The 26,631-nt window shown below is 43.4% G+C and overlaps 1 protein-coding gene across 3 annotated transcripts; it reads right to left on the bottom strand.

The window, feature by feature from the left end:
* Positions 1-824: 824 nt before the first annotated feature.
* On the bottom strand, positions 825-25,447 carry LOC129705274 (CCAAT/enhancer-binding protein gamma-like). Of its 3 annotated transcripts, XM_055648781.1 has the most exons (3): positions 25,248-25,447; positions 19,086-19,123; positions 825-1,597 (listed from the first exon to the last, which is right to left on the bottom strand). In XM_055648781.1, the coding sequence occupies exon 3, from the start codon at positions 1,502-1,504 to the stop codon at positions 1,031-1,033; it is 474 nt and encodes a 157-aa protein (XP_055504756.1). In that variant the 5' UTR covers positions 1,505-1,597; positions 19,086-19,123; positions 25,248-25,447; the 3' UTR covers positions 825-1,030. The 3 variants fall into 3 exon arrangements, with proteins under 3 accessions (XP_055504756.1, XP_055504755.1, XP_055504757.1); XM_055648780.1 differs by lacking the exon at positions 19,086-19,123 and having other exon boundaries at positions 25,248-25,444; XM_055648782.1 differs by lacking the exons at positions 19,086-19,123; positions 25,248-25,447 and adding an exon at positions 18,594-18,742.
* Positions 25,448-26,631: the final 1,184 nt, after the last annotated feature.

Below are 26,631 nucleotides of genomic sequence, written 5' to 3'. Positions count from 1 at the left end.
GACCGAAGGATGGCAGCACTTCAGGGGAACTAACAGATGGGAGGCAGCCACACGGGCAGATGGTACAGGAGGCTGGTGCTACAGACGGACGTTTACCTAACTAACTGCTATCCACAGAGAACCACGAGGCTTCTGCACAGCTTCAACCAAGGATTAAATTGTTGCCGGTGAAGGGTTTTGTAATTAGTACAGCTGTTAATTTTCTAGATTTAAAATACAAAAATCCAAATACCGAGAGATCTGAGCCATGAACTAGCTGATCACCAATCTCCAGAAAGCTCTATCCCCTGTATGAGCCCCACCACCACCCCTAGACCACTGGGGCATTCCCTTCTCTCAGCCTGTGAAGTACCCACCACCAATTTGAAGTATAATGTAGAGACAATGGGAGCTGACAGCAATAACAATATTGGCAAGATTCTTCCTCAGGCTCCAAACACCCACAGGAACACAGAGTGAGAGACAGTATCCCCCACAGTCCCCCCTGTTTCTCCCCCCCCCCCCCCCCCAAAACCGCCCGTCCCCGCGACCCGGCGCTGACAGAAACACATGAGTTGGACTGCCTCTGCCAGCAGCCCTGAGAGCCTCCCACCCTTGGGCGAAGGCAAGAGGTCCTTGGGCTGAGTGAACTGGTGACAGTGCACAATACGTCTGTACTGTCATGAGCAAAGCTTGTGAAATAGGGCTGAATACCCAGTGTCAGGCCTTCTGCAGCACAATTTTCCAGCCGGTAAAATGAATGGGTGCTATCTTGGGAATGGACAGCCCTGATACATTCCCTTTAGGATAACAGAAGATCAAGGCAGACCGAGGGGGAAGGGAAGGGAAGGACATTGGGCAGCTGCGAGAGTGACGAGTGCTGGTGCTATCTGTCAGTGTTGAGCATGCTCTCAGTTTGGGTACAGTCTGTTCAGCTGCTTCCACACAAGACCTCTTGAAGCTCATCAGCAGCAGGATCATGTGCAATGAAACCCTCGAGAGTTCAAGGTAAAAGCCCCTCAATGTAACACTTCTCCGGCTGTGACATTGCTCATTGCCCTCCATTGCTCGGCTCCTGCCCAGAATCTTCAGTGAACGAGGGGTGCCCGTTATCAGAGAAACTATGTGCATGCTCAAGGAACAAATCCTTCAGGGTGCCTAGCTCCTTGGTGAGCAGTTTGATCTTTGCTTCCAGCCTTTCATTCTCCTCCTTCAGCTCGTCCACTCTCTGCTGCGTGTCGCGTGCCTTCTGTTTGCTCTTTAACCTGCTCTTCCTGACTGCCAGGTTGTTGCGGGCTCTCCGCTGCCGGTACTCGTCACTCTCCTTGTTGTGACCCCCGTTCTTCTTGCTCTGTTTGCTGGGCGCCATAGCCTTGTCACCCCCCGTGGGAGTGAGTGGGTTGACCGGTGGCACTTGGTGGGCACTGATGCCTCTGGCACCGGCGTTCTGGAGAGATGCTCCGCTCACTCCATTCTGACCAGCGCTCTCTTGAAGGAAAGTGGAAATGACAGACTGCGTGCTCATTTGTCTCAATGACCCCCTGATGGACTGGCTCCTCTTCTCAGCGATCCTTCCAAGATTGGGAGCGACGTGCCCCGATCTATAGATCCTCACAACCTGCAAAGACACGGCAATAAATCACCATAGCTGACAGAATTTGGCCAACACAATGGGTAGTACAAGAACCAGCGACATTCATCTTGTACCTCGGCACCAACTCCATTTCCCTCAATTCTATTAATATCTAAGAACCATCCCTAAGCAATCAAGCCCCACTTCCCTCTTGTGCAGAGAATTTCAAACATTCACCATCCTCAAGGTGAAGACATTTCTTCGGACCCACCTGCCATTCCTTGCCAATTAGCCGGTTTACGTTGCGCACTACATCCTTCTCATAACACCACTAAGCTTTGTTTGTTCAGCATACTCTAATTAGTGGGGTCACCTGTAATATATCGAAGTCAATGATACTGGCTGAACAGCTGATCACTGCACTATTCTGTTTGTTATAGCTGCAAAGACATGATCTGTTGCTTATTTCTACTCTCCATTTTACATCCATTCCTAATCCTCAATGTAGGCCAGTATATTACTTCTCTCTCAAGCAGTCTAACTTGGTGTCATAATCTCATATGGCTCCTTATCAACTTTATAAAAGTTCATCCTTATTCATTCTGATAATTGCAACCTCAAGAGTTAATACCCAAGTGAACTTTTTTTTATAAATCCGTAAACCTAATGATCCATAAATCTATAAATGCTCAAATCTATTTCTATTTTCAAACTGACAGTTACCACTTGGTTCCATGTTCTAAAGAGATGCTGCCTGGCACGCTGAGTTACTCCAACGCTGTGTCTTTTGTAAACCAGCATCTGCAGTTTCTTATGTCTACCACTTCCTTCATAGTGGATTCCAGAATTATCCTTCCGATGATGTAAGTCTAGCTGGTCCATATCCCCCAGTCCATTCATAAATTGTGGGGTTAATGCAATTGTTTTCCAGTCTGTGAACTGATCAGAAGTTCCACAAATTCTGCAGGATGACTGCCAGTGCATCAATTATCCCCAGAAATACACCCACGTAAACCTGGCATGCAGGTCGTCTGGTTCCAGACATTTGTGTTTAAGAAGGAACTGCAGATGCTGGAAAATCGAAGGTACACAAAAACGCTGGAGAAACTCAGCAGGTGCAGCAGCATCTATGGAGCGAAGGAAATGGGCAACGTTTCGGGCTGAAACCCTTTGGGGCAAGGGAGAAGATTGATATGCTTCTCATGGCCATTTTTTTGCATCATTCTTAGCCATGGGTGAAGCACTGGGTTGACAGAAGGATAGCCAATGCTGACCTCTTATTCAAGAAGGGCAGCTGGGACAAACCAAGTAACTACAGGGCACCAAGTCTAACATAAGCAATTGGGAAACTACTAGAAAAATTCTAACGTAAAGGAATTATCTTCACTTGGAAAGGCAGGCATTGATCAGGGATGTTTAAAAAGGAACTGCAGATGCTGGAAAATTAAAGGTAGACAAAAATGCTGGAGAAACTCAGCAGGTGATCTTCAGAGCGAATGAAATAGGCAACATTTCGGGTCAAAACCCTTCTTCAGTTCCGAAACGTTGCCTATTTCCTTCGCCTCATAGATGCTGCTGCACCCGCTGAGTTTCTCCAGCAGGTTCCAGACATTTATTGGCTTCTAGTCCTATTCATTTCACCAGATGTTTCTGCTTTACTAATGCTATTTCAGCTTCACGTTCACACTGGACCTCCCATTTCCCTCTATTTCCAGGTGATATTTCGCACTGCCATTTTCTATTCTCCAGTGTCGATTTGCACTAACTTTTACTGTTTTTGTTTTCTTTTTATATATCTACATACGTTTTAATCTCCCGTGATTCTTGTTCGATTCCACTTGTACTCTTTCCCTTTCCTCATCAATGTCTCGACCTTCTGCCAAACTCTCAAACTTTCCCAATCCTTATGCTTGCTGCTCCATTTGGCAACACTGGAAGATTCTTCCTCTTTCCTAATGTCACTTTTCCCTTAGACCGATAGGTAAGGCCGGAATAACTCAGCTGGTCAGGCAGCATATCTGGAGAAAAAGGAATAGGTGACATTTCTCCAGAGATGCTGCCTGGCCCACTGAGTTACTCCAGCCTTTTGTATCTGTCTTTGGTTTAAACCAACATCTGCAGTTCCTCCCTATATCACTTTTACCTTCTCTTATCACGTTTCTGACAAACGTAGGCATCTCGAGGAAGTTTTGGGATTTCATTCAGTTAACAATGATGTCTGAATATTGTGGGTAGTTAGCTGGAGATTGCTGGGAGGGGCAGGGGAAAGACAGAGCATGATACTGGCTCAGCAGGATTAGCCACTGATCAATCTTGCCCATGGTGAGGAAAAGGGAATAATTACAAGGCAGGGATCTCGTCTCATTTCATCAATCCCCAATAATTCTCAAAAGCAAACATTAACTACATTACAACTCAGCAGGACCCATTGTGTCAGGAACTCAGTCTGTTTACGAGAGGCACGAGGGCAAAACAGCACTGACAGAATTAGGCTGCTAATGATCTGGGTGTGCACAGATGGTTAATATTTAAAGACGCAATGATCATTTAGGTTTGAAAGCATTTATCGACTTAAATATTTATTTGACATAAAATGAACTTCAATAAGCATGTACAAGGTGAGGCAACTATCAAAGTGGTGTGACTCTACCAAAGCAGAAGCCAAGCATGGAAAAAGGCCCATGCTGCCCAAGTGGGATACTAGGCTTGTCCCATTTGCCTGCATTTAGCCCATAGTCCTCTAAAGCCTTCCTATCCATAGATCTGTCCAAATATCTTTTGGAAGTTATAATTGTTATAATATTAGGTTATAATCTGTTACAATATAATATAATACTGTTATAACCTAATATAATCTGTCAGCTCATTCCAGATACGGACTACCCTCTGAGTGAAAAGGTTGCTTCCTAGATCCCTCTTAAATCTCTCCCATCTCACCATAAGCCCATGCTCAAAGTCCAGCTTTGACTTTAGAATCCATTGGGAAAAAGACTGAGCGTTCACTTTATCCATACCCCTCATGATCTTGTCAGCCTCAATAAAGTCACCCCTCAGCCTCTTACTCGCCAAAGAAAAAAAATCCCAGTCTATTCAACCTCCACTTATAAGTCAAGCCCGCAAGACCAGGTAACATCCTGGTGAAACTCTTCTGTACCCTTTCCAGTTTAATAGCATCCATCCTATAGCTGTCCATCAACTTCCCTTATGTTTTTGTTTTGCCAATTACCTACACTGGGTAAATTTATAGTGGCCAATTAAGCAATCAGCTCATTATCAGGATGAGGAAGGCAACTAGAACACTGAGGGGAAGCCCTCGAGGTCAAAGGGAGAATGTACAAACACCACAAAGACATCATTGGAGATCAGGATTGAACTTGTGTTGCTGGAGCTGTGAGACAACAGTGCCAATTACAAGCAACCTCTGTGTTTAAAGCAGCCTTACTTCACAAATTACTGCCAACAAATCTGGGATACACGATAAACATTTGCTCTTGCAAAATCTGTGAAAAAAGTAACAATCTACATTTCTTGATGCATGTGCAAATGATAAATGCTCTGCGTCAGGGAAATACGTAATATGAACTTTCTACAACCTCAACCTCCTTTTACCCTCCCTATGAGATACCTGAAGTGTCGCACTCTGCTGCACAGCTGAAACTGAAAGCTACCCAGCTCGGTTATATGCGCCAGTCCCTGGTCAATGAAGCTTGGAAAATCAAAGCTTTTCTTAATCATACACTGTAAAATTTGCAGTGCAGCCTGTTGCAATTCAGATGTTCAGTTCCCCTTAATGAACCTAGAGCATTGGCGACAGGCACTGGCAGAGAGGGTTACTGTTCAGACGTGGGTGATTACCACTGGTCTAATGAAGGGAGAGAGCCGACTTTGAGCACCGACACTACCTCAGGAGCTCTCCTCACACTGTTTCTCAATACTCAAGAATGAATAACTTCTATAAATCAAAACGTATACATCCAAACCACAGTCACAGCAAGATCGCAGTTTCGATAGTCAGGTCTGGGCATGAAAAGGCTTTTAATCCTGTTGGTTGGGAATTTTCAAAAACAGCCTAACAACCCAGAACAATGTTGTCTCTGCAATTAGTTTTTGTTCCTCATTCCCCTGTCAATGCTCTTTACGCCCCGCCTCGAGAGAAACCCTTGCCACATCTAGGTTCTCCACTCTCACAGGCAGGCACCTTCCCTTCACCCATCCCCTCCCTCGCTCTTCCCTGGGGTTCAGGTCAACAACCCCTCTCCATCATTCATCACCCAGGGGTTGGGTAGTGGGGGAGAGTGTTTGCTGTCCCCCACTTCCACATTGCTTGCTGGGTGCTCCATCTCTGTCCGTTATTCCCCCCCACCAAGGAGCAGTTCTATTTCCCCCGCTAATTATTCACCATCATTGAGAACCCGTCTTCACCTTCCCACTACTGGGTGGGATCTGTCTCCCTCAAACACAATGCAATTCAGATGTTCTCATTGTGGTCTGGCAATGGTCCTTCCCCATAAACTTCAGACATTACTAGTGACCACGCCAACAGTACCCAGGTGAAGGGCCCCACGATAATGAATATTTTTGATCAGACGATTACTCAAGTTGCTTTTCATCATGTACAGTGCCCTCCATAATGTTTGGGACAAACACCCATCATTTATTTATTAGCAGATGTACTGCACAATTTGAGATTTGTAATAGCAAAAATCACATGTGGTTTTAAGTGCACATTACCAGATTTCATTAAAGGGTATTTTTATACATTTTGGTTTCACCATGTAGAATGACAGCTGTGTTTATACATAGTCCCCCCCATTTCAGGGCACCATCATGTTTGGGACATATGGCTTCACAGGTGTTTGTAATTGCTCAGCTGTGTTTAATTGCCTCCTTAATACAGGTATAAGAGAGGTCTCAGCACCTCGTCTTTCCTCCAGTCTTTCCATCACCTTTGGAAACTTTTATTGCTGTTTATCAACATGAGGACCAAAGTTGTGCCAATGAAAGTCAAAGCCATTATGCGACTGAGAAACAAGAATAAAATTGTTAGAGACATCAGCCAAACCTTAGGCTTACCAAAATCAAACTGTTTAGAACATCATTAAGAAGAGAGTGCTGGTGAGCTTACTAATCATAAAGGGACTGGCAGTCCAAGGAAGACCTTCACAGCTGATGACAGAAGAATTCTTTCTATAATAAAGAAAAATCCGCAAACACCTGTCCGACAGATCAGAAACACTCTTCAGGAGTCAGGTGTGGATTTGTCAATGACCACTGTCTGCAGAAGACTTCATGAACAGAAATACAGAGGCTACACTGCAAGATGCAAACCACTGGTTAGCCGCAAAAATAGGATGGCCAGGTTACAGTTTGCCAAAAAGTACTTAAAAGAGCAACCGCAGTTCTGGAAATAGGTCTTGTGGATTAACTTATATCAGAGGGATGGCAAGAGCAAAGTATGGAGGAGAGAAGAAACTGCCCAAGATCCAAAGCATACCACCTCATCTGTGAAACATGGTGGTGGGAGTGTTATGGCCTGGGCATGTATGGCTGCTGAAGATACTGGCTCACTTATCTTCATTTATGAAACAACTGCTGATGGTAGTAGCATAATGAATTCATAATGAATAAGTGTATAGACACATCCTATCTGCTCAAGTTCAAACAAGTGGCTCAAAACTCAATGACTGGTGGTTCATTCTACAGCAAGACAATGATCCCAAACATACTTGTAAGCAACAAAGGAGTTTTTCAAAGCTAAAAAATGGTAAATTGTTGAGTGGCCAAGTCAATCACCTGATCTGAACCCAATTGAGCATGCCATTTATAACCTGAAGAGAAATCTGGGGACTAGCCCCCAAAACAAGCATGTTAAAGATGGCTGTAATACAGGCCTGGCAAAGCATCACCAGAGAAGACACCCAGCAACTGGTGATGTCCATGAATTGTAGACTTCAAGCAGTCATTGCATGCAATGGATATGCAACCAAATACTAACAGCCCTGTCCCACAGTACGAGTTCATTCCAAGAGCTCTACCGAGTTTAAAAAAATTCAAACTCGTGGTTAGCACGGAGAATGAACGTAGCGGGTACGTCGGAGCTCGGGGAGGTCTCTTAGTGCTAACGGCAGGTGCTGGGGAAGACTCGCTAACGATAGGTAAGCACGGGAAAACTCATGAAGGTTTTTCAACATGATGAAAAATGTCCACGAGAGCCCCGAGTACCGACGAGTGGCCATTACCGTAAATCTCCGAGTTCGAATCAGGGCAAACTTGGGAGAACTCTTGGAATGAACTCGTACCGTGTGACAGGGCTTTTAGCATGACCACTTTCATTTACATGACTTTGTGGTGCCCTGAAATGGGGGGGCTATGTATAAACACTGCTGTAATTTCCACATGGTGAAACCAAAATGTATAAAAATACCCTTTAAAAAAATCTGACAATGTGCACTTTAACCACATGTGATTTTTTTCTATTACAAATCCCAAATTGTGGAGTACAGGGGCAAAGAAATAAATGAAGGGTCTTTGACCCAAACATTATGGAGGGCATTGTACTTTAGGCTGACCGCAGTGCCTTTACACATTAACACCTGTATGAAGGAGACACCATCTGTGCTGTGTCAAGCCTATTGTTTTCTGCATTATAGAAGCTTTGTTCTGTCATTCCCATTAAGCTCAGAGTCTCCTCCTCCTGCCTTTGCCATTCCATGATGATAATTAAAGACTCATCTTGGTTGTTCCCAGAAGCTCCCCTCCTTCAGGCTTCAGTTCCTCCACTAGTCTGCATGCCACAAGCTTTCTATTAGCCCACTGGGCAGCCCCTCACTCACTGCTTTCCTCTTGCTTCACCATGGGTTTTGACTGTCTACCTGGGTTTCTCGTCAACAAAGTACAGAGCCCTGAAAGCAGGACATTGTTACAACGACACTCAGCACCAATCCAATACAATTACCACCCGTGATCCCCAGTGCTCATCTGTCGCCTGTCCTTCAGTTCCCAAGCCACCAGCTCTGGAGTTAATGCTCAAACCTCTTCTATAAGACGTTACTGAAAACTAGTCTCTGTCCACATTGTTAGTCACTTGCCCCAACAAATTCCTAATTGGTTATTTCAATGTTTCATTGGATGATGTTCCATTGAAGCTCCTTCTATCATTTCACAAGGTTAACACGTTGTCTAAATGCAAACTGTGGTTGTCAGAGGCATTCTTCAATTCCACCTCTTCTAACTCTACCCGAGGGGATCATAAGGACAAGACTTTATAAGGTGGCAGCATCATCTGCAGAGCAGCAGGCCCCATGTGCATCTACCAGTGCTGGAGGAGCTCACTGCTGTCAGTACATACATTAGCACAGCCCTACTGCTCAGTATCACAAGGGATCTGTCTCTTTGGAAAAGGAATGGAAAATGGTTGGAAAGATGTCAGAAAAAAAAGCCCACAATCAGTGTTTGAAAAATTGTCTGAGCTAGACAACTGTTCTCTCGGGCTGTGCCGGCAGTACTCTTCTGTTGGAAAGGAGCCAAAGATGCTGCTTCATGCCAAGACCTGCAAACCTAGTGACTGCAGAGCAGATGGGAGCGTGTTCTGGGAATCTGGAGCATGTATCTCATGGACATCTTAATCTTATACTTAATCAAACTCCCAGGCATGACCCTGAGAAATCGCAGTACTGACAACACAACATTCTTTCTTGTTAAGATCTCATTACTAGCTTGCGATTTGCAACTTAAAAACTGCAGCTACAGGGAGATCAGAAACTGGGTATTCTGCAACAAATGATTGACGTCCACACACTCCACATGCTTTGCACTATCTACAAGTTCCCAGTCAGAAGCGTGAAGGAATACTCTCTACTTGCCCCAAAGCTCCATTGGTGTTTGAGGGAAAAAAATCTTCAAATTTCCAAGATGGATTCACCTTGATAGTTGGAATCTGCAACACATTTCACTAAGTACTCTCACAACAGTCAAGTAGCATCTAGACCGACAAGGCATAGAAGGCTATGGACCAAGGGTTGTTGTGGGGGATTGATGTAGATAAGTACTTGATCATTGACATGGCCTGGTGGGCCAAAGGGTCTGTTTCTTTCTGCATGTCCTAGAATGATGGATGTTGCAATTATGGGTGCAGGATGGTAACCGGCATCAAATGCAACGTAATCCTCATCATGTGTGAGAGCAGGAGGCAGCATCCCATTTACCCCTATCATATTTCTGTGAAGGTACTCAGGGACATTTTGCTATGATAAAATCATCCTGGGCTGTTAGTGTTATATGTAACGTGGTGACTCTGAACAGCGCAAAGCTGTGGTAATACATCACTTGTAAAGGTCAAGACCTTTATCCTCACACTGCAGTTAGAGCAACATTGATCACCAGAGCTACATTATCAAATGAACAGATGGGAAACAACAAGATACTGATAGGATAAGAGATGTCAAATGTCATGATCAAGACAGTACCCATTTCCAACAGCTAAGTCTGCAAAGCCTCCCAATGCTACACTGACCATGCACAGTTTTAAAATAACCTCGTCAATTTGGATTATGGACTGTGGCTGACACATTGGTCACTAGAAAACTGATCTTCAGTTTAGATTTTCTTTAAACATTTAAATACTCTCACCATTTCCTTGAGAATTATGTGGAGGGCAGGAGAAAAGTGTAAATTGACTGCAAGAAGCAATTTAGCAAACAACTTAAAGATGTATTGAAGTATCTCTGCTGGGCATATTACAGATAATTATTTGAATGCTTGACTGCATTTTCAAAATTTTCCATTCACTCGAATCATTTAGGCTGGCCTGAAATCGGACAATTAAGCCTTCACAAGTCCATCAACTCACCTCCCCTCAAGCGCAAGAGAATGCAGCTCAGAGCCTACCCACCAGTATAGCACAAACCACTGTCCTCCTCCCATTGCCTTCCAGGTACAATGTATAAGAAGTGGCTACCACACAAAATGTACTCTGGGTGGGGGATATCAATGTTAATCACCATTGCCTGGATTAGCAGATATTAGATAGAGGGATCAGTTGGACAGACTTGGATTGTTTCCCCTGGAATGCTGGAGGTTATGGGGACACCAGAGAGAAGTATATAAAATTATGAGAGGCTGAGATAGGGTAGTCAGATTTTTTTTTCTCATGATGGAAATATCAAATACTACAGGGCATTGCTTAAAAGTGTCAGAGGTAAAGTTTAAACGAGATGTGCGGTGCTTTTTCTTTACACAGCGAGTGTCTGGAGCACGTTGCCAGGTTGGTGGTTGAGGCATATACAATAGTGACATTTGGGAAATGTTTGGATAGGCATATGGATAACCAGGGAAAGGGGGGGGGGGGGGGGCTGTGGATTATGTGCCAGTAGATAAGAGATAACTTTGGCGCCATGTTCAGCACAGACATTTTGGGACGAAGGGCCTGTTCTTGTGCTATTTTACATATCCACCCTCAACTACAACTCAAAAGCACATATACACAGTTATAGCAAAGTCCAACTTAAGCTTGTATTTGCTGACTGGCAGATCAGCCACCAGTCTAAACTTTCATTTACTTCAATCACTGGCACCATTTACAAACTGTATAGCATTTTAATTTGCCTGGACTATTACAAGCCACCATGAAGGAAGACATGGAAGGAGAGGCATGGAAACACCATACCCTGTCAGTTTCCCTCCTAGCCCTACACCATCCATACTGGGACATACATCAAATTCTTTATCACTAAATCCTGGAACTCCATTGTTGGAACAACCTCACAAGCTTGTCCATAATGGCTCAAAGTGGCACTATCACCTGCAAGGAATTAGAGATAGGTAAAACTTGGAAGGGACAACATGTGTATACATTTTGCCTTCTTCCTGTGCCAAGTGTGCAGTCTAAATATGGCTGTTATCTAGGGATCCTCCCACAAACTTGAAGCTGTATCTAAACTTCCAAGTATGCGATGGATGACTAACATCTTAATAATCATAATCATACTTTATTAGTCCAGTATGTTTTGCAACATGCGAGGAATTGTCTTCCTTAAACCCTCATAAACCCATTTTCCTGAGGGCTCCTTAATCACATACAAGATCAAAGTTGCCGCACTGTCCAAAAAAATGGCAGCATCTTTATTCATATGGTGGATTCTAAAATGAGCCGGCAATTAGCAAGGCTCATTTTAGTGGTGGAAGGACTCATAAAGTGGTGGAAGGATCAGAAACGATCAGACAAGCACCCTCACAAGAAATCCTCCACCATTGCAAATACAGTTGTAAAAAGGCAAGTTGAAAACAAATGGTACAAGTTTTCAGAATTTTAAAACCTTTCAACGTTACCAATGTAAGTCATAAAACAAACTTTCTTACTCCTTCAATTTGTCTGACATGACTAATACACTGTGAAATGAACAGTTTTCCACTTAAATTTACCCTTTAATCTCCAGTCACATTCAAAGTGAGGATTTACAAAAACGTTCTGCTAAAATGAAGTACCAAAGCTTAAGTTTTACACAAGTCATCTCGCCTCAAAAGTGCTGAAGAGTTGCAGAATTTGACCTGAAGGCAAATCGTATCGTGGAAGTCACTGAACTTCCTTGGGAACCAAGAAACAGAATTGATATTACGATACCCGCAAAAATGGCAACTCACTCGTGATTGTATCTTGCAGAATAAACAATTCAGTATTCTGCACTCTCTGCATTAATATGATGAACCATATTGTTTAGATACAGTTATACAAGAAACAGATTTAATGTTTCAGGTCGATGATCTTTCATCAGACTGGGAAAGTGTGAAACCAAGCAAGCATGTTTTAAGTTTCAGGGAATGGCAAGGGTTGGAGAGAACAAAAAGATGGAGACCTAGAGAATATAGATGATGCAAACACATTGGTGCTTTCTGAAAAAAGGATTATGAAGGCTTGTTCATCACGGCTGATGCCTGGATAGCATGTTAAGAGAGGAAGATGAATAAGGACAGAGATGAGGAAAAAATGGTGAAACTGAGATGCAGAACACGAGAGGTGATGGAAGTCTGTCACCATTATTAAAATGTAGTTTTAATATGAGAATTATTTCATGGAAATACAGCAGAAGGTCAGGGAACATCTATTTATAGAAAAATCTGGGTAAATATACAGTGCACTCCATGATGCTCGGGACAAATACCCATCATTTATTTATAATTGTAATTATTATTTGTAATTACTCAGGTGTGTTTAATTGCCTCCTTAATGCAGGTATAAGAGAGCTCTCAGCACCTAGTCGTTCCTCCAGTCTTTCCATCACCTTTGGAAAATTGTATTACTGTTTATCTTCATTGATGATACAACTGCTGATGGTAATAGCATAATGAATTCTGAAGTGTGTAGACACATCCTATCTGCTCAAGTTCAAACAAATGCCTCAAAACTCATTGGCCAGCGGTTCATTCTACAGCAAGACAATGATCCCAAACATACTGCTAAAGCAACAAAGGAGTTTTTCAAAGCTAATAAATGGTCAATTCTTGAGTGGCCAAGTCAATCACCTGATCTGAACCCAATTGAGCATGCCATTTATATGCTGAAGAGAAAACTGAAGGGAACTAGTCCCCAAAACAAGAATAAGTTAAAGATGGCTGCAATACAGACCTGGCAGAGCATCACCAGGGAAGACACCCAGCAACTGGTGATGTCCATGAATCGCAGACTTCAAGCAGTCATTGCATGCAAAGGTTATGCAACAAAATACTAAACATGACTACTTTCATTTACATGACATTGCTGTGTCCCAAACATTATGGTGCCTTGAAATGGGGGGGACTATGTATAAACACTGCTGTAATTTCTACATGGTGAAATCAAAATGTATAAAAATGGCCTTTATTAAAATTTGACAATGTGCACTTTAGCCACATGTGATTTTTTTTCTATTACACGTGGTTAAAGTGATCACAATGTTCTCCAAGTATGTAATGACCAGAACTGGCCATAAAACTCCAGCTTTGGTGTAATCGATGTTTCATAAAAGTTCAACATAACACCCTACTTTTTCTCCCTCCACAAATCCAAGGATCACATATGCTTTACTGACCAATTTATCAACACGTCCTGCCACTTTGAAAGATTTATGCACATAAACACCCAGATCCTTCTGTTCCTGCACACCGTTTACAACTGTGTATATAGCCTCACCTCGTTCCTTCTGGCAAAACGCATCACTTCACACTTGGGATTAAAATTCCATCAGCCAATGGTCTGCCAAATGATTCAGCCTGCTGTTGCTCTCCTTTTTGTTGTTACCACGCCTCAAAGCTTCAGATCACTTTCAAATTTTACCTATATCCTCATATTCAAGCCACTTATGCATCATTAAAAAAAGCAGTGACCCTAATATTGATTCCTGGAGACGTCACTGCCTGCTATCTCCCAATCCGAACGATTTGACTCGTTGCTTTACACTTTCGAGTCAAGATTTTATCCACACTGCTACTGAACTCTTAACTTAATGGGCCTCAGTTTTGCTATACAGTCTTTTATTGTAAAATGTTACCTGATAATCCAAAAGGAGAGTGTTGCTTTTGCCTGAATAATTGCAAAAGCTTTTAAAATATTTCCGGTAGGCGGCGCGGCTCTGGCCAGCAGCGGCCTCTGCAGCCTGTCCGCGTTTTTATTATTTTTTGTCTGTGTTTTTATGTAGTGTTTGTTATTTTATGTTGGGGTGTGTGTGTGTGTGGGGGGTGGGGGGGGGGGGGTGGGGGGGGGGGGGAAACTTTTTGAATCTCTCCCTGCACTGAGACCCGACCTTTTCTCGTCGGGTCTCAGTCGTCGTTGAGGCCGTAACGAGGAGCGGCCTCCAACAGGAGGAGACCGGGGACTCAGGTGTCGACGGGGACTCAGGTGTCACCGTCGCGGAGCTGGCCGGGTCCGGAGCGGTGGAGGAGCGCTGCTGCTGCTGATGCTGTTGCTGCTGCTGCTGCTGCTGCTGCTGCTGCCGGAGAGTCGGAGGCTCTCTACAGGTCTGTGGACGACGGCGCCGAGCCCACGGCTCCCTGGAGGGAGACCGCTTTTCGGGGCTTCTGCGGCGGCGACTTCTCCCGCCCGAGTTGCGGGGTCGAAGAGCTCCTGGAGCGGGGCCTGACACCGCTGCCCCGCGCGGCTGGAATGGCCGCGGACTCTGCGAGCGCACACCGGGGGCACCAACACCAAGACCCGGTGTGCGACCTCGCTTCACCCGGCGTGGCTTTAATGGCCGCGGGACAATCGCCATCGCCAGCCGGGGGCTATGACTTTGTCTCTGACATCGGGGGGGGGGGGGAGAGTGCAGTGGAGAGATACGTTTATTTGGCCTCCATCACAGTTATGTGATGGATGTTTATGTTAAATGTAATTATGTTGTGTCTGGGGTCTATTTGTGTGTTATGTATGGCTGCAGAAACGGCATTTCGTTTGGACCTCCAGGGGTCCAAATGACAAATAAATTGATTCTGATTCTGATTCTGATTCTGATTTGCTGAATTCTGGCCTTCAGGAAAGTTCTAAATATTTATTGATTTTCACAAATTATTAGGTTATTTCACTGGATTGTTATACCTTGACCGAGTTTGCAATGTCCTTTTCTAAAGAACACAAGTAGAATCAGGCTGAGTTTGTTTTCCTTGGAGCAGTGTGCTGACTGAGATATACAAGATTCTGAGAAGCAAAAATGGGGTTGCGAGCAACAAACAATAAACTGGTGGCTCTAAGGTTACTAATAATAACTGACAGCACTGATGTTGTTCTAAATTTAACTAAACCAAATTTAAATTCACAACTGCTTTGATGAGATTTGACCTGTCTCCAGGCAATCACCAGACTTTGCAAGATCAGACTAACAACATAGTCACAATGCTAACGTATATATTATATATATATATATATATATATATATATAAAAAAATATATCCTTAACAAATATGTACTAGACAGTACAACAATATTCATAATATGCCTTAGGTACAAAAGTTTCCTCACGATCTCAAACAGGAGACAACAACATGATGTTGTCAACAGAAGGAGTTCAAGGAGAAAACAACAAAAGGAGCTCAAGAAGATGCACTGAAGGAGCTGTGGAATGCAAAGTTTGGGGAGAGAGCAGTGCTACAGCAGGTGGCTTAGTAGCAACGATAGACGCATAGTATAGAAACACAAGAGGATGAAGACAGATGTTGTAGGTGCAAGAGGGAATATGGACACAGCATTATATAGGTAACCCATGGACGGAGCTAAAGGGTAGAACACAAGAAGATGGCAGGCAGAAAATTCATTGGTCCCTAGGATGGCCCCAAGACCTGGTGCACGGTAACAGGCCTAACTCGCCCCTGCCAACCAAGATGCTCCATCTAGACTAGTCCCACCTTCCCATGGCTAGCCTATATCATTCTAAACCATGTATTAATTGGTAAAAAATCTGAAAGATACCATCTCAGACATTCAGGCAATCGGAAAACCTAGCAGGGAAGATCACACAGTACACAGGATTCTCACTGGAGCTGACAAAGCCCCCCCCAGGGTCATTTGTAGGTGGAGAAGGTGATTTGTGAGGTTCTACTCATTGTGGCCAGCCATGCTTTGAACAGAGTAATATTTGTGGATACACAGACTGCCATAACACATAATGGAGCCATTCTTTCCATGGTGCCTGTGCCAATTCTTTGAAGCAGCTCACAAATTACTCCATCATCCCTTCTCTTTCACCAATTGCTTTAAGAATTAATTTAATGTCCTTTTAAAGGTTACTATTATGTTTCTCCCACTCATTTCAGTAGAACATTCCAGATCATGACAATGGTTCTCAAGTAATCTTTTGGTTCTTTTGCCATTCACCCAAGTCTCTCCCTTACAAACTGTACCGTTTAGTTTATTAATTATCTCGCTTTATTGCTCCTATTCCAATTAATCAGCAGGTGATAGGAGCCACAAGGAGAGAAGAGCACGCTTACAGCTATTTACTTCACAGGCACATTCAGTGATGAAGAACACAGGGGAATTTCACTGTACCTCGGTACACCCGACAATAATAAACCAATACCAATTCAGCTCAATACAGGACAAATATTTCAAGGTTGCAAACAGTTTGTTCAATGGTGCTGGGCAGAGGTGTGAAATTCTTGGGGCATAGTTTATGACAGACAAGAATGGCTAGTTCAAGGCTGTCTCGTGTTCTAGTGCAATGAACGAAGATTGATATTAGTTTATTATTGTTACGTATACCGAGATACAGTGAAAAACTTGGCGTGCTTTCCAGCCCATTCATGCTCTACAAGGGTACAATTAAAACATACACGAGTATAATAGGTAATGCAAAAATATAGCAGAAACAGAGTGCAGTTAATAGTGCAGCAGATGCTGGTTTAAACCGAAGATAGACTCAAAAAGCTGGAGTAACAAAAAACAGGTGTTACAGCTATAGGAAAAGTACAGGTTAAAAAAATAAATGCCAGGGCCACAATGAGATCATAAACAAGTGACAGCGAGTGGTTACGGCACTCAAGAGAAATAACAAAGTAAAAAATAACAAGTAAGGAAGAAGGCTGGCTAAGGTGGGTCTCGATGGGAATTCCTGCAATGATGCTGAAGAAAGGCTAGAACACAGCTGGAGATGCTTTAGTGTCATGCAGAAGTTCACAACATTTGCCCCAAAAGTGGCATTTGGAGAATTTATTTTAGCCCTTTGGAACTGAAACGGATTTAGAAAATAAATCTAGCTACATCAAATGCACTTCCGTAATCTGTAATTTCAAATCAATCCCAGTACAGTTTATCAATGTTATCACCTTTGCTACCAATTTCCTACCCTCAGACTCATATGGGACTGACACTTCTCTCTATTTTCTATATCTCTCTGTCTCCATCCTGGAGACAAACAATCTACAAGTATCTATTAACAACCCACTGATTCTCAGTTACCTTGACTACACAACCAGCCTTCTCTCAGTTTCTCCGTCTAATCTGTTTTCAAGGTGAGGTTTTCAGATACTGGACTTCCGAAATGCCCTCCTCCTTCAGGTGACATGACTGCCACTCAGCTGTAGTTGATTGAGCCCTCACTCATACTTACTCCATTTCCTGGATCTCTGCTGAATCATCCAGCAGAACCCTAACACAAGTTACATCTTCATAACCCCTCCAGATTTCCACAGGGGAGCACTCTCTCCATGACTCCCCTGGTCTGTTCATCTCTCCCCATCCCCAGCAATAATGGGAGCACAACAATTGTCCCTGCAATTCTTCCCTTACCACCATCCAGTGACACATCGGGGTAAGGCAATGTTTGCCGAGTACCACCTTCAACCATGTCAATTGCATTTGGTGCTCCCTCTTTGGACTGCTCTACATTGGTGTAACCAATCACAGACCAGGCAACGGTTTTGCAGAATACCTGCGCTTTGTCCACAATGGCCATGTTGAGCTTCCGATTGAAAATCATATTAACCCCCTCTTCCCATTCTCACACTGACCTGTCTGTTCTCAGTCTTTTGCACTGGCACAGTGAGGCAAGGAACTACAAAAACACCTCGTATTTCATATGGATAGCCTATAACAAAGACCAATGAATATTTCTAGTTTTAGGTGGCCAAATCCAGTGTTTTATTCCTACTCTGACATAGATACATACATAGACATATCCACCTCTTCCTCTGTTCACTTTTTCCATTCCCCCTCCCCGATTACCTAGATAAATCACCCTCCCTCACCTGGTTCCACCCATTATCCTTCCTTATCTGATTCCTTATCACCTTCTAGCCTCTATATCTACCCTTCTTCTCCTCTCCACCCATCTGATCCCAACTATCACCCAACAGCTTCGATCTCGTGAATGTTATTCCATAATTAGAAAAGTAATCAAACCGGTCTTCTGAATATTTTTGTTTAAAGATCAGAGTATTTATGTTCTGCAAAGCGATCTTGTAAGTGAATGAAATGTGTCACGACTGACTCCATCTGCCCATCATCACCAACCTCATCTGGTTCAAACGACCAACGCTGCTCTAACCTCCCCTTGTCATCTCTCTGTACTGACTATCATCATACCTTTTCACTCTGTCTTGATGCAGGACCTCAAGCCAAACATAAATTATTCTTTTGCCACCACAGATGCTGCTTCGCCCATTGACTTCCTCCAGAAGTGTGTTTTCCGCTCCAGATTTCAGTATCTGTAGTTTATTTTGGCCTTGCGCTAATAGACCTGGACCTACCAGTAATTTAAGCATAAAATATAAATAAATTCTAATGCCTTTTTAAAATAATGTCAAATAAACTCAAAATTGTGACACACTTCATTCGGTAATAACGTCTCTTTACAGAATGTAAACACAGTGATCAGGAGACCAGTTTGATTACATTTCTAATTATGGAATAACATTTCATAGTTTAAGCCTCACCCTTATAACATCACTCTGATAAACACAGCACTCCCTCCATGCTGCACTTAAGATTTTATGAGCTTAAGTTCTGAGGTGGGGACTGAACCCAGGACCTAATGTTCCAGAGACAAAAGTACCATAAACAAACAATCATACTGACCTCAAAGGGTGGAGTGCTGCTGGCTCAACCTGAGTCACCTGCAAAAGAGGCATGAACCAAAGTGTGACATAGCTGGTGGTGTACTGGCAAATTATGCTCAGGGCAAAGACGAAGAGACGTTGTTTCTGTGTTAGCAGCCTATCCCCCAGAAGCACACTAATCACTTCCTCCACAGGTATCCAGGAATGATGCAATCTTCTACAATTATTTCCATCAGCGTGCATTACAGGCCTACTCAGTTCCCAAATAAATTCAAACAGCAATCCCTAGCACTCACACAGGCAGCCCATTACCAATAGACTACAGATAGGCTAACTTCTGTAACAGTTTAAAAAAAAAAGACTGTGGTAACATCACTCTCAAGAGTCTGGCATCTCCAAAACATCTCAGAGTCGATATATAGTTCAGTTTAGCACTCTATCCAAATGACAACATATTTTAAAGCTCTCCCTCAGCACTACATTGCAAGTTTACCATGGGTTAGTAATACAAGTGAAAAATCAAAAACTGTTGGTACTGTACATCTAAAATAAAATAGAAAAAGCTGTAAACATTCAACAGGCAGATTGCGTTTACAGAAAGTTAACCTGAAATTGGGGAAAGAGCAAGGGAGATTCACCAGGATCAAAATAAAGACCTTCTGGAGGAACCCAGTGGTCAGGCAGTATCTATGGAGGGAAATGGCAGTTGATATTTTGGGTCAAAGGTCTGCATTGGACTGGTGCAGGGTCTTGACCTGAATCGTCGACTATCCCTCTGCCACCAAAGATGCTGTCTGACTCAGTTAGTTCCTCAAGCAGTTTGTTTTTTGCTCATATTTTCAGAACCTGTAGATTCTTGTGTTTCCAAGAGTGAAGTGTTTTATTGACATATGTCCCAGATAGGACAATGAAATTCTTGCTTGCTGCAGCACAACAGAATATGTACACAGCACTTTACAAAGCAAAGGTGTCCAAAATAAAGGGTATATGTTTATGGAAAGTGGTAATGAGTTTAGAGGGGAATCTGAAAAGCGATTATTTACCCAAAGCTAAGGTAGACACAAAATGCTGGATTAACTCAGCAGGTCAGGCAGCATCTCCGGAGAGAAGGAACTGGCGAGGTCGAGACTCTTCTTCAGTCGAGACTCTTCTTCAGAGAGAAGATATAGCCTGTGTGTTTGGTGGAGGCAAGCACTCTCACAACACTTAGGGCGTATCTGGACTAGCATTTCACCAAGGCCATGAACTAAGTACTGATAAATGGTTTTAGTATGGATGAGTATTTAATGGTTAATGAACATGTTTGGCTGAGGGGGGAAGTTTCTGCGCTGTTTGACTGTATGACTTTAGGAAATATTAATTCTTATTTCTCTTTCCACATATTTGGCGGGCTTGCTGAGACTTTCTGGCATTTTCTTTTTTTAATTTTAACTATCCAAATCTCTATAGTGGAGCTGAACACTATGATTTCCTGGCTCAACGATGAGAGCACTTCAAATGTTGATTACTACGGAGATACAAGGAACTGCTGATGCTGGTTACAAAAAACAGACATGTGCTGGAGTAACTCAGTCGGTAAGGGGAACATCTCTGGAGAACATGGGTAGGAGACATTTTGGATCGCAACCCTTCTTCAGACATGTCAAAACTATCATGCTTTGTCTGTACTTCTGAGATGATGCACTGTCCTTTGTTTTAAATGGTCAATACTAGTGAATATTTGTACAAAATAATACTGCTACTCCGGCTCAAGCGACAAAGAAAATATGCGGGAGGACCAAGCAATTAAAATGACAAATGGTATGATGGGTCTATGGCCTTTCAGGTAACAATTCTTCAGGTACAATGCAGGTACTGTTTATTCTTGGCTTTTTACCTGGGAAAGGATTTCCTTGGCTGGGAGACACTGCAACATAGATTTTCATGACCAATTGACAATAGTCAATAGGTGCAGGAGTAGGCCATTCGGTCCTTCAAGCCAGCACCGCCATTCAATGTGATCATGGCTGATCATCACCAATCAGTACCCCGTTCCTGCCTTCTCCCCTGACTCCGCTATCTTTAAGAGCCCTATCTAGCTCTCTCTAGAAAGCATCCAGAGAACCTGCCTCCACCGCCCTCTGAGGCAGAGAATTCCACAGACTTACAACTCTCTGTGAGAAAAAGTGTTTCCATGTCTCCGTTCTAAATGGCTTACGCCTTATTCTTAAACTGTGCCCCCTGGTTCTGGACTCCCCCAACATCGGGAACATGTTTCCTGCCTCTAGCATGTCCAAATCCTTAACAATTTTATATGTTTCAATAAGATTCCCTCTCATCCTTATAAACGCCAGAGTGTACAAGCCCAGCTGCTCCATTCTCTCAGCATATGACAGTCCCGCCATCCCAGGAATTAACCTTGTAAACCTACGCTGCACTGCCTTAATAGCAAGAATGTCCTTCTTCAAATTAGGGGACCTAAACTGCACACAATACTCCAGGTGTGGCCTCACTAGGGCTCTGTACAACTCCTGGAATTACTGGAATGAGGGATATCTTAGGGGGAGCAATGAGAAAGCATGGTTTCTTGTTGCTAGAATTTAGAATAATGCATAAAAGTAATCCAAGGAGGCAAATGCTGGAGATTGTTTCATTTGGTGGAGATAACCAAGGATAACATGGGAACACAATGACTTGGATGGTTATTGTTTGCAGACAGCACAAAAAGTTGTGGATAGTGAATAATGCTATCAAAGGATACAGCAGGATATAGATTAGTTACAGATGGAGCAAAGAATAGGTGATTTGATTTAATCTGAGCACGTTTGAGGTGTTGCACTTTGGGAGGGGGTCAAAGTATGCAATTAATTTCAGGACTCGCAGCCGCATTGATGTACAGAGGGATCTTGGGGACCAATTCCATAATCCCTGAATCAACACAAATCGAGAGTGGTAAAGAAAGCGTATGGTATGCTTGCCTTCACTGGTTGGAACATTGTGTAAAAGAGTCAGAAAGTCATGTTGCAGCCTGGGTTCAGCAGCATTTGGTGTACTGTGTGCGGTTCTGGTTGCCCCATTAAAGAAGAATAAGGAGGCTTTGGACAGGGTGAAGAAGAGGTTTAGTGGGACCAATATATTATTACACTGAATTCTATAGAACTTGCCATTCGGTCCAAATAGTTCATGTCATCGTTTCTGTTTTCTATAAACCTCCTCCATCCTTACTCCATCTCATCTCAAACAAATTTTAAAAGTCCTGGAAAACATACAGACTGGGCCACTGGTGGGGATAGATCATATACCTGATGTTTAATAATATTACAACTAGCAATATACCTTTAACCTTTTTCAGCTTCAAGCTGAAAATTTCCCTGGTGGTGCTCCATTTGAAGCTCTGTACCATGTTTCATATCATCTTATAAATTGACTAAATATATGGATTTAATCAAGTTATAGAGAATAAGATACGTGGCACTCCAATAGCTATAGTCCAAGCCTGATCCATTAAGTCAAAAGCAAAAATAGCATAACAAGCACATGCAATTCACTTTTCACAACATATAATAGTTAAGAGTAGTCAGACAAAATGCTCAGCAACTGTCACTGAAGGAATTAAAGAGGCATTAATAGTTTGATCAAAGATACGTTTTAACAATTTTTTCCGTAAGGAAAGGTTGAGAGACAGAGTGAAGAAGAGAATTCCAAAACTTAGGGCCTTGGCAGCAAAAGGCATAGCCACCAATGGGGGAGTCAAAAAGCGAGGCAGGAATTGTTGAAGCACTGCTCTCACAGAGTTAGAGTTTATTGTCATTGTTGCTTTGTTTAAATCATGAGGAGAAGGCAGGCACCGGTCATTGATAGGGGACGATCAGCCATGATCACAATGAATGGCGGTGCTGGCTCGAAGGGCCGAATGGCCTCCTCCTGCACCTACTTTCTATGTTTCTATGAAACACATTCCCAACAGCACTGTGGGAACACTGTTACTAGCTGAGCTGTGACATTTCAAGATGGCAGCTTATCCAGTTCTTCAATGGCTAAGAATACTGGCTGTGCTAGTGATACCCATATCGAGGAGTACGAATAAACAAAAAATAGTTGGAAGAAAAGGCACAATGGAAGAGAAGAAATGCTAAGGAGCCAATGAAGCGTTTGAGTGGTATAGGCTGTGAAAATAACACATTCCCAGTAGGAATACAAGAAGTGCAGGAAAGTACTTGAAAAGGAAATTAGGAAGGCAAAAATGGGTCATGAAATACTATTGGTAGATAAGATTAAGGTGATTGCCAATGTATTCTATAAATATATTATAAGGAAAAGGAAAACAATGGGCCCTCTTAGGGACTAGAGGAGCAATCTGTGCTTGGAGCTTTAGGATTTGGTTGGCCCAAGGATGTCCCATGTGAAATTTTCTCTTCTGTATACACCAAAAATATTGTGATAGGAGAGTTCAGAGCAAGGGATGAGATGGGCATGTTAGCATTAGAAAGAAGGGCTAGTTGTCTTGGGATGCAAAAGGCAGAAATCTACCTAGATCTAAGTGAGATGTTTCCCAGGCTGCCTTAGGAGGCAAGGGAGAAGATTGATATACTTCTCATGGCCATTTTTTTGCATCATTCTTAGCCATGGGTGAAGCACTGGATTGACAGAAGGATAGCCAATTTTGACCTCTTATTCAAGAAGGGCAGCTGGGACAAACCGAGTAACTACAGGGCACCAAGTCTAACATCACTGATTGGGAAACTACTAGAAAAATTCTAAGGTAAAGGAATTATCTTCACTTGGAAAGGCAGGCATTGATCAGGGATGTTTAAGAAGGAACTACAGATGCTGGAAAATCAAAGGTAGACAAAAATGCTGGAGAAACTCAGCAGGTGAGGTAGCATCTATAGAGCGACAGAAATAGGCAACATTTTGGGTCAAAACCCTTCTTCAGTCCCAAAATGTTGCCTATTTCCTTTGCTCCATAGATGCTGCCTCACCCGCTGAGTTTCTCCAGCATTTTTGTCTACCATTGGTCGAGAATAATCAGCTGGGCATTGTTCAGGAAAATCTTGCCTTCCAAATCTGATTGAATTTTTTGAGGACGTATGAGGGAGAGTATGATAGTGTCCACATGAAATTCATTAAGGCCTTTGACAAGATTCCATATGGCAGACTGGGTCCAGAAAGTTGCAGCCTGTGAGATACAGCATAGGCTGTCAAATTGGATTTGGTAATGGCGGAGGACCTTGTGTGTGACTTGCATGTGAACATACAAGGTGTGATAAGTAAATATGCAGTGAATTGAACTGAAAATTGGTGGTGACACAAGAAACTGCATATGCTGAAAACGTGAGCAAAACAGAGTGCCGGAGGAACCGAACTGATCATTTGGAGTCGAGCCACTTCTTCAGTATGTCTGAAAAAGGCTCTCAACCTGAATTGCTTGTCTATTTCCCTCCACAGATGTTGCCTTCTCTATTGAGTTCCTCCAACACTTTGAACATTGGTGGTGTTGTAGATCGCAATAAACATTGTTTAAGGGTGCAGCATGATATAGACTAGATGGGCAGTGCGATAACAAATGGAATTTAATTCTGAGAAATGAGAGGATGCATTTTGGGAAGAAACACAAGGGTGTTTCTTCCCAAAATGCATCCTCTCATTTCTCAGGATTAAAATCGATTTGATATTGCTCTGCCCATCTAGTGAGTGGCAATGCCGGAGGGAATGTTGATGAATAGAAGGATCTTAGAGTGCATGTATATTGGTACCTGAAAATGGCAACAATAAGGGGGCTGCGTGTTGTAGATGTTGGAGTGCAGAGGCAGTTGGACAAATGCTTTGGTCTAGCCCCTGACCCAGAGTTATTCCCAACTCTTCCCGACGAGTTTCATCAGATGAACCGGGCCACTGGGATCAGTGCAGGTCCGCGTCTCTTCTCCCTCTCCCTCTCCCACTCCATCTCTCCCTCTCTCCCTCTCTTCCTTCCTTCCTTCCTTCATTCCCAAGAGACTGGGCCTGAGCCCCACGTACAAAATTCACCACCGATTCCCACCGGCGCTCCTTAACAGGCCACTTAGCAGAAGCCTGCAGCAAGCCCAATCACCGCGCGCTCCCGGAAAACCCGGCCCAGTCTACGGGTTCAAACGCCGCTCTCAACCCGGGCCTCTCTGGAGCCCTGTCGCCGAGCTCTCCCCCGGGCCTTTCTCCCGCCTACCTGCCACTAGGCCTCGGCTTCTCTCGGACTTTATTTTTGTTTTTTGACCTCAGCATTGCATCGACGGATTGAAAGCCCACAAGCACCGCCTCATTAGCCCAGTTGACTAATTAGCAGTCCGTATTTTGAGTATGATGTAATCTTACTGGTGATTGTCAACTGAATGAAGCAATCACGGGCGGGAAGGGTGGAGGCGCCGGCAGTTCGAGATGATGGATGGGAAGGTTCACCAATCCGAGTGGTTGTGAAGACCTCCACTGGAGATACTGCTCGCCAATTGGTGCACAGCCTCCTTGGAACCGCCCCTATTTATAATTGACAATGTACATATCCAATCTGAATTGACGTTTATTGCCGCCGAGCCGCCCCGCGCCAGCAACTGCAGCCAACCAGGAGCCGAGGACAAGACCCGCCCATCAGAGACCAGGGGAAGAAGACTCGACCAAAGATTGGACTCGACTTGGTTCCTCGTGGCGGTTCCCGCCAACTGACATCGCACAGGAAGATCCCACGAACAACAACACGGCGGTGACAGGCGAAATCAGAGACAGAAGAGACCTTTAAAAATGCCAACAATAGCAATTGTCCTGAGAATTCAAATGGAAATTGCTGGAAACACAGATTTAACTGCGAGACCGTGTTCAGATTCAGATTCAGATTCAACTTTAATTGTCAGTGTACAGTACAGAGACAATGAAATGCAGTTAGCATCTCCCTGGAAGAGCGACATAGAATATGATTTCAATAAATAAATCTATTTATTTGAAGGTGGAACTGTACATGAATAGCACCCTGCCATAAATGTTCTTATTGCCAAGAGTTGTTAATAGTGCAAGGGTGATGGCATCCTCCCTAAATCTATTTTTATGAATTGTAGGCGTTCTAGATTGTACACACGACTGGCAGTGAGGTGGGCCTACACCAATCTTTCAAATCTCTAAGAAACATAGGAATTTGTTTAAAAAGGAACTGCAGATGCTGGAAAATCGAAGGTAGATAATAGTGCTGGAGAAACTCAGCGGGTACGGAGTGAAGGAAATAGGCAACGTTTCGGGCCATGCCGCTAGGGTGGTCTGTATACAGCTCCAAAAAACGTTTTCTGCACTTGGCTATTTCGCAGTTCTAACCAAACCGCTTCTACAGCATCTACGCTAATGTCTCTCCTTACCATTGCATTAATCTGCTCTTTAACCAGCAATGCCACCCCACTTCCTCTTCCTTTCTGTCTATCCTTCATTATGGTTGATGGGCGATAGTCATTGAAACAAGTCACTACAGTTTCTTGGAACTGAAATGAAGCAGGTTTCCTCAAAGCAGATGCAGACAGAGGACTGTTGAAGTGAGAGCTTTGGAGGCGATCTCTAGCAGTGATGCTTCTTTACCA

Source organism: Leucoraja erinacea, chromosome 17 (assembly GCF_028641065.1).
Source record: "Leucoraja erinacea ecotype New England chromosome 17, Leri_hhj_1, whole genome shotgun sequence".
NCBI classification, from domain to species: domain Eukaryota; kingdom Metazoa; phylum Chordata; class Chondrichthyes; order Rajiformes; family Rajidae; genus Leucoraja; species Leucoraja erinaceus.
The sequence above is the reverse complement of the archived record's forward strand: the minus strand, read 5'-3'. Positions and strand labels throughout refer to the sequence as shown.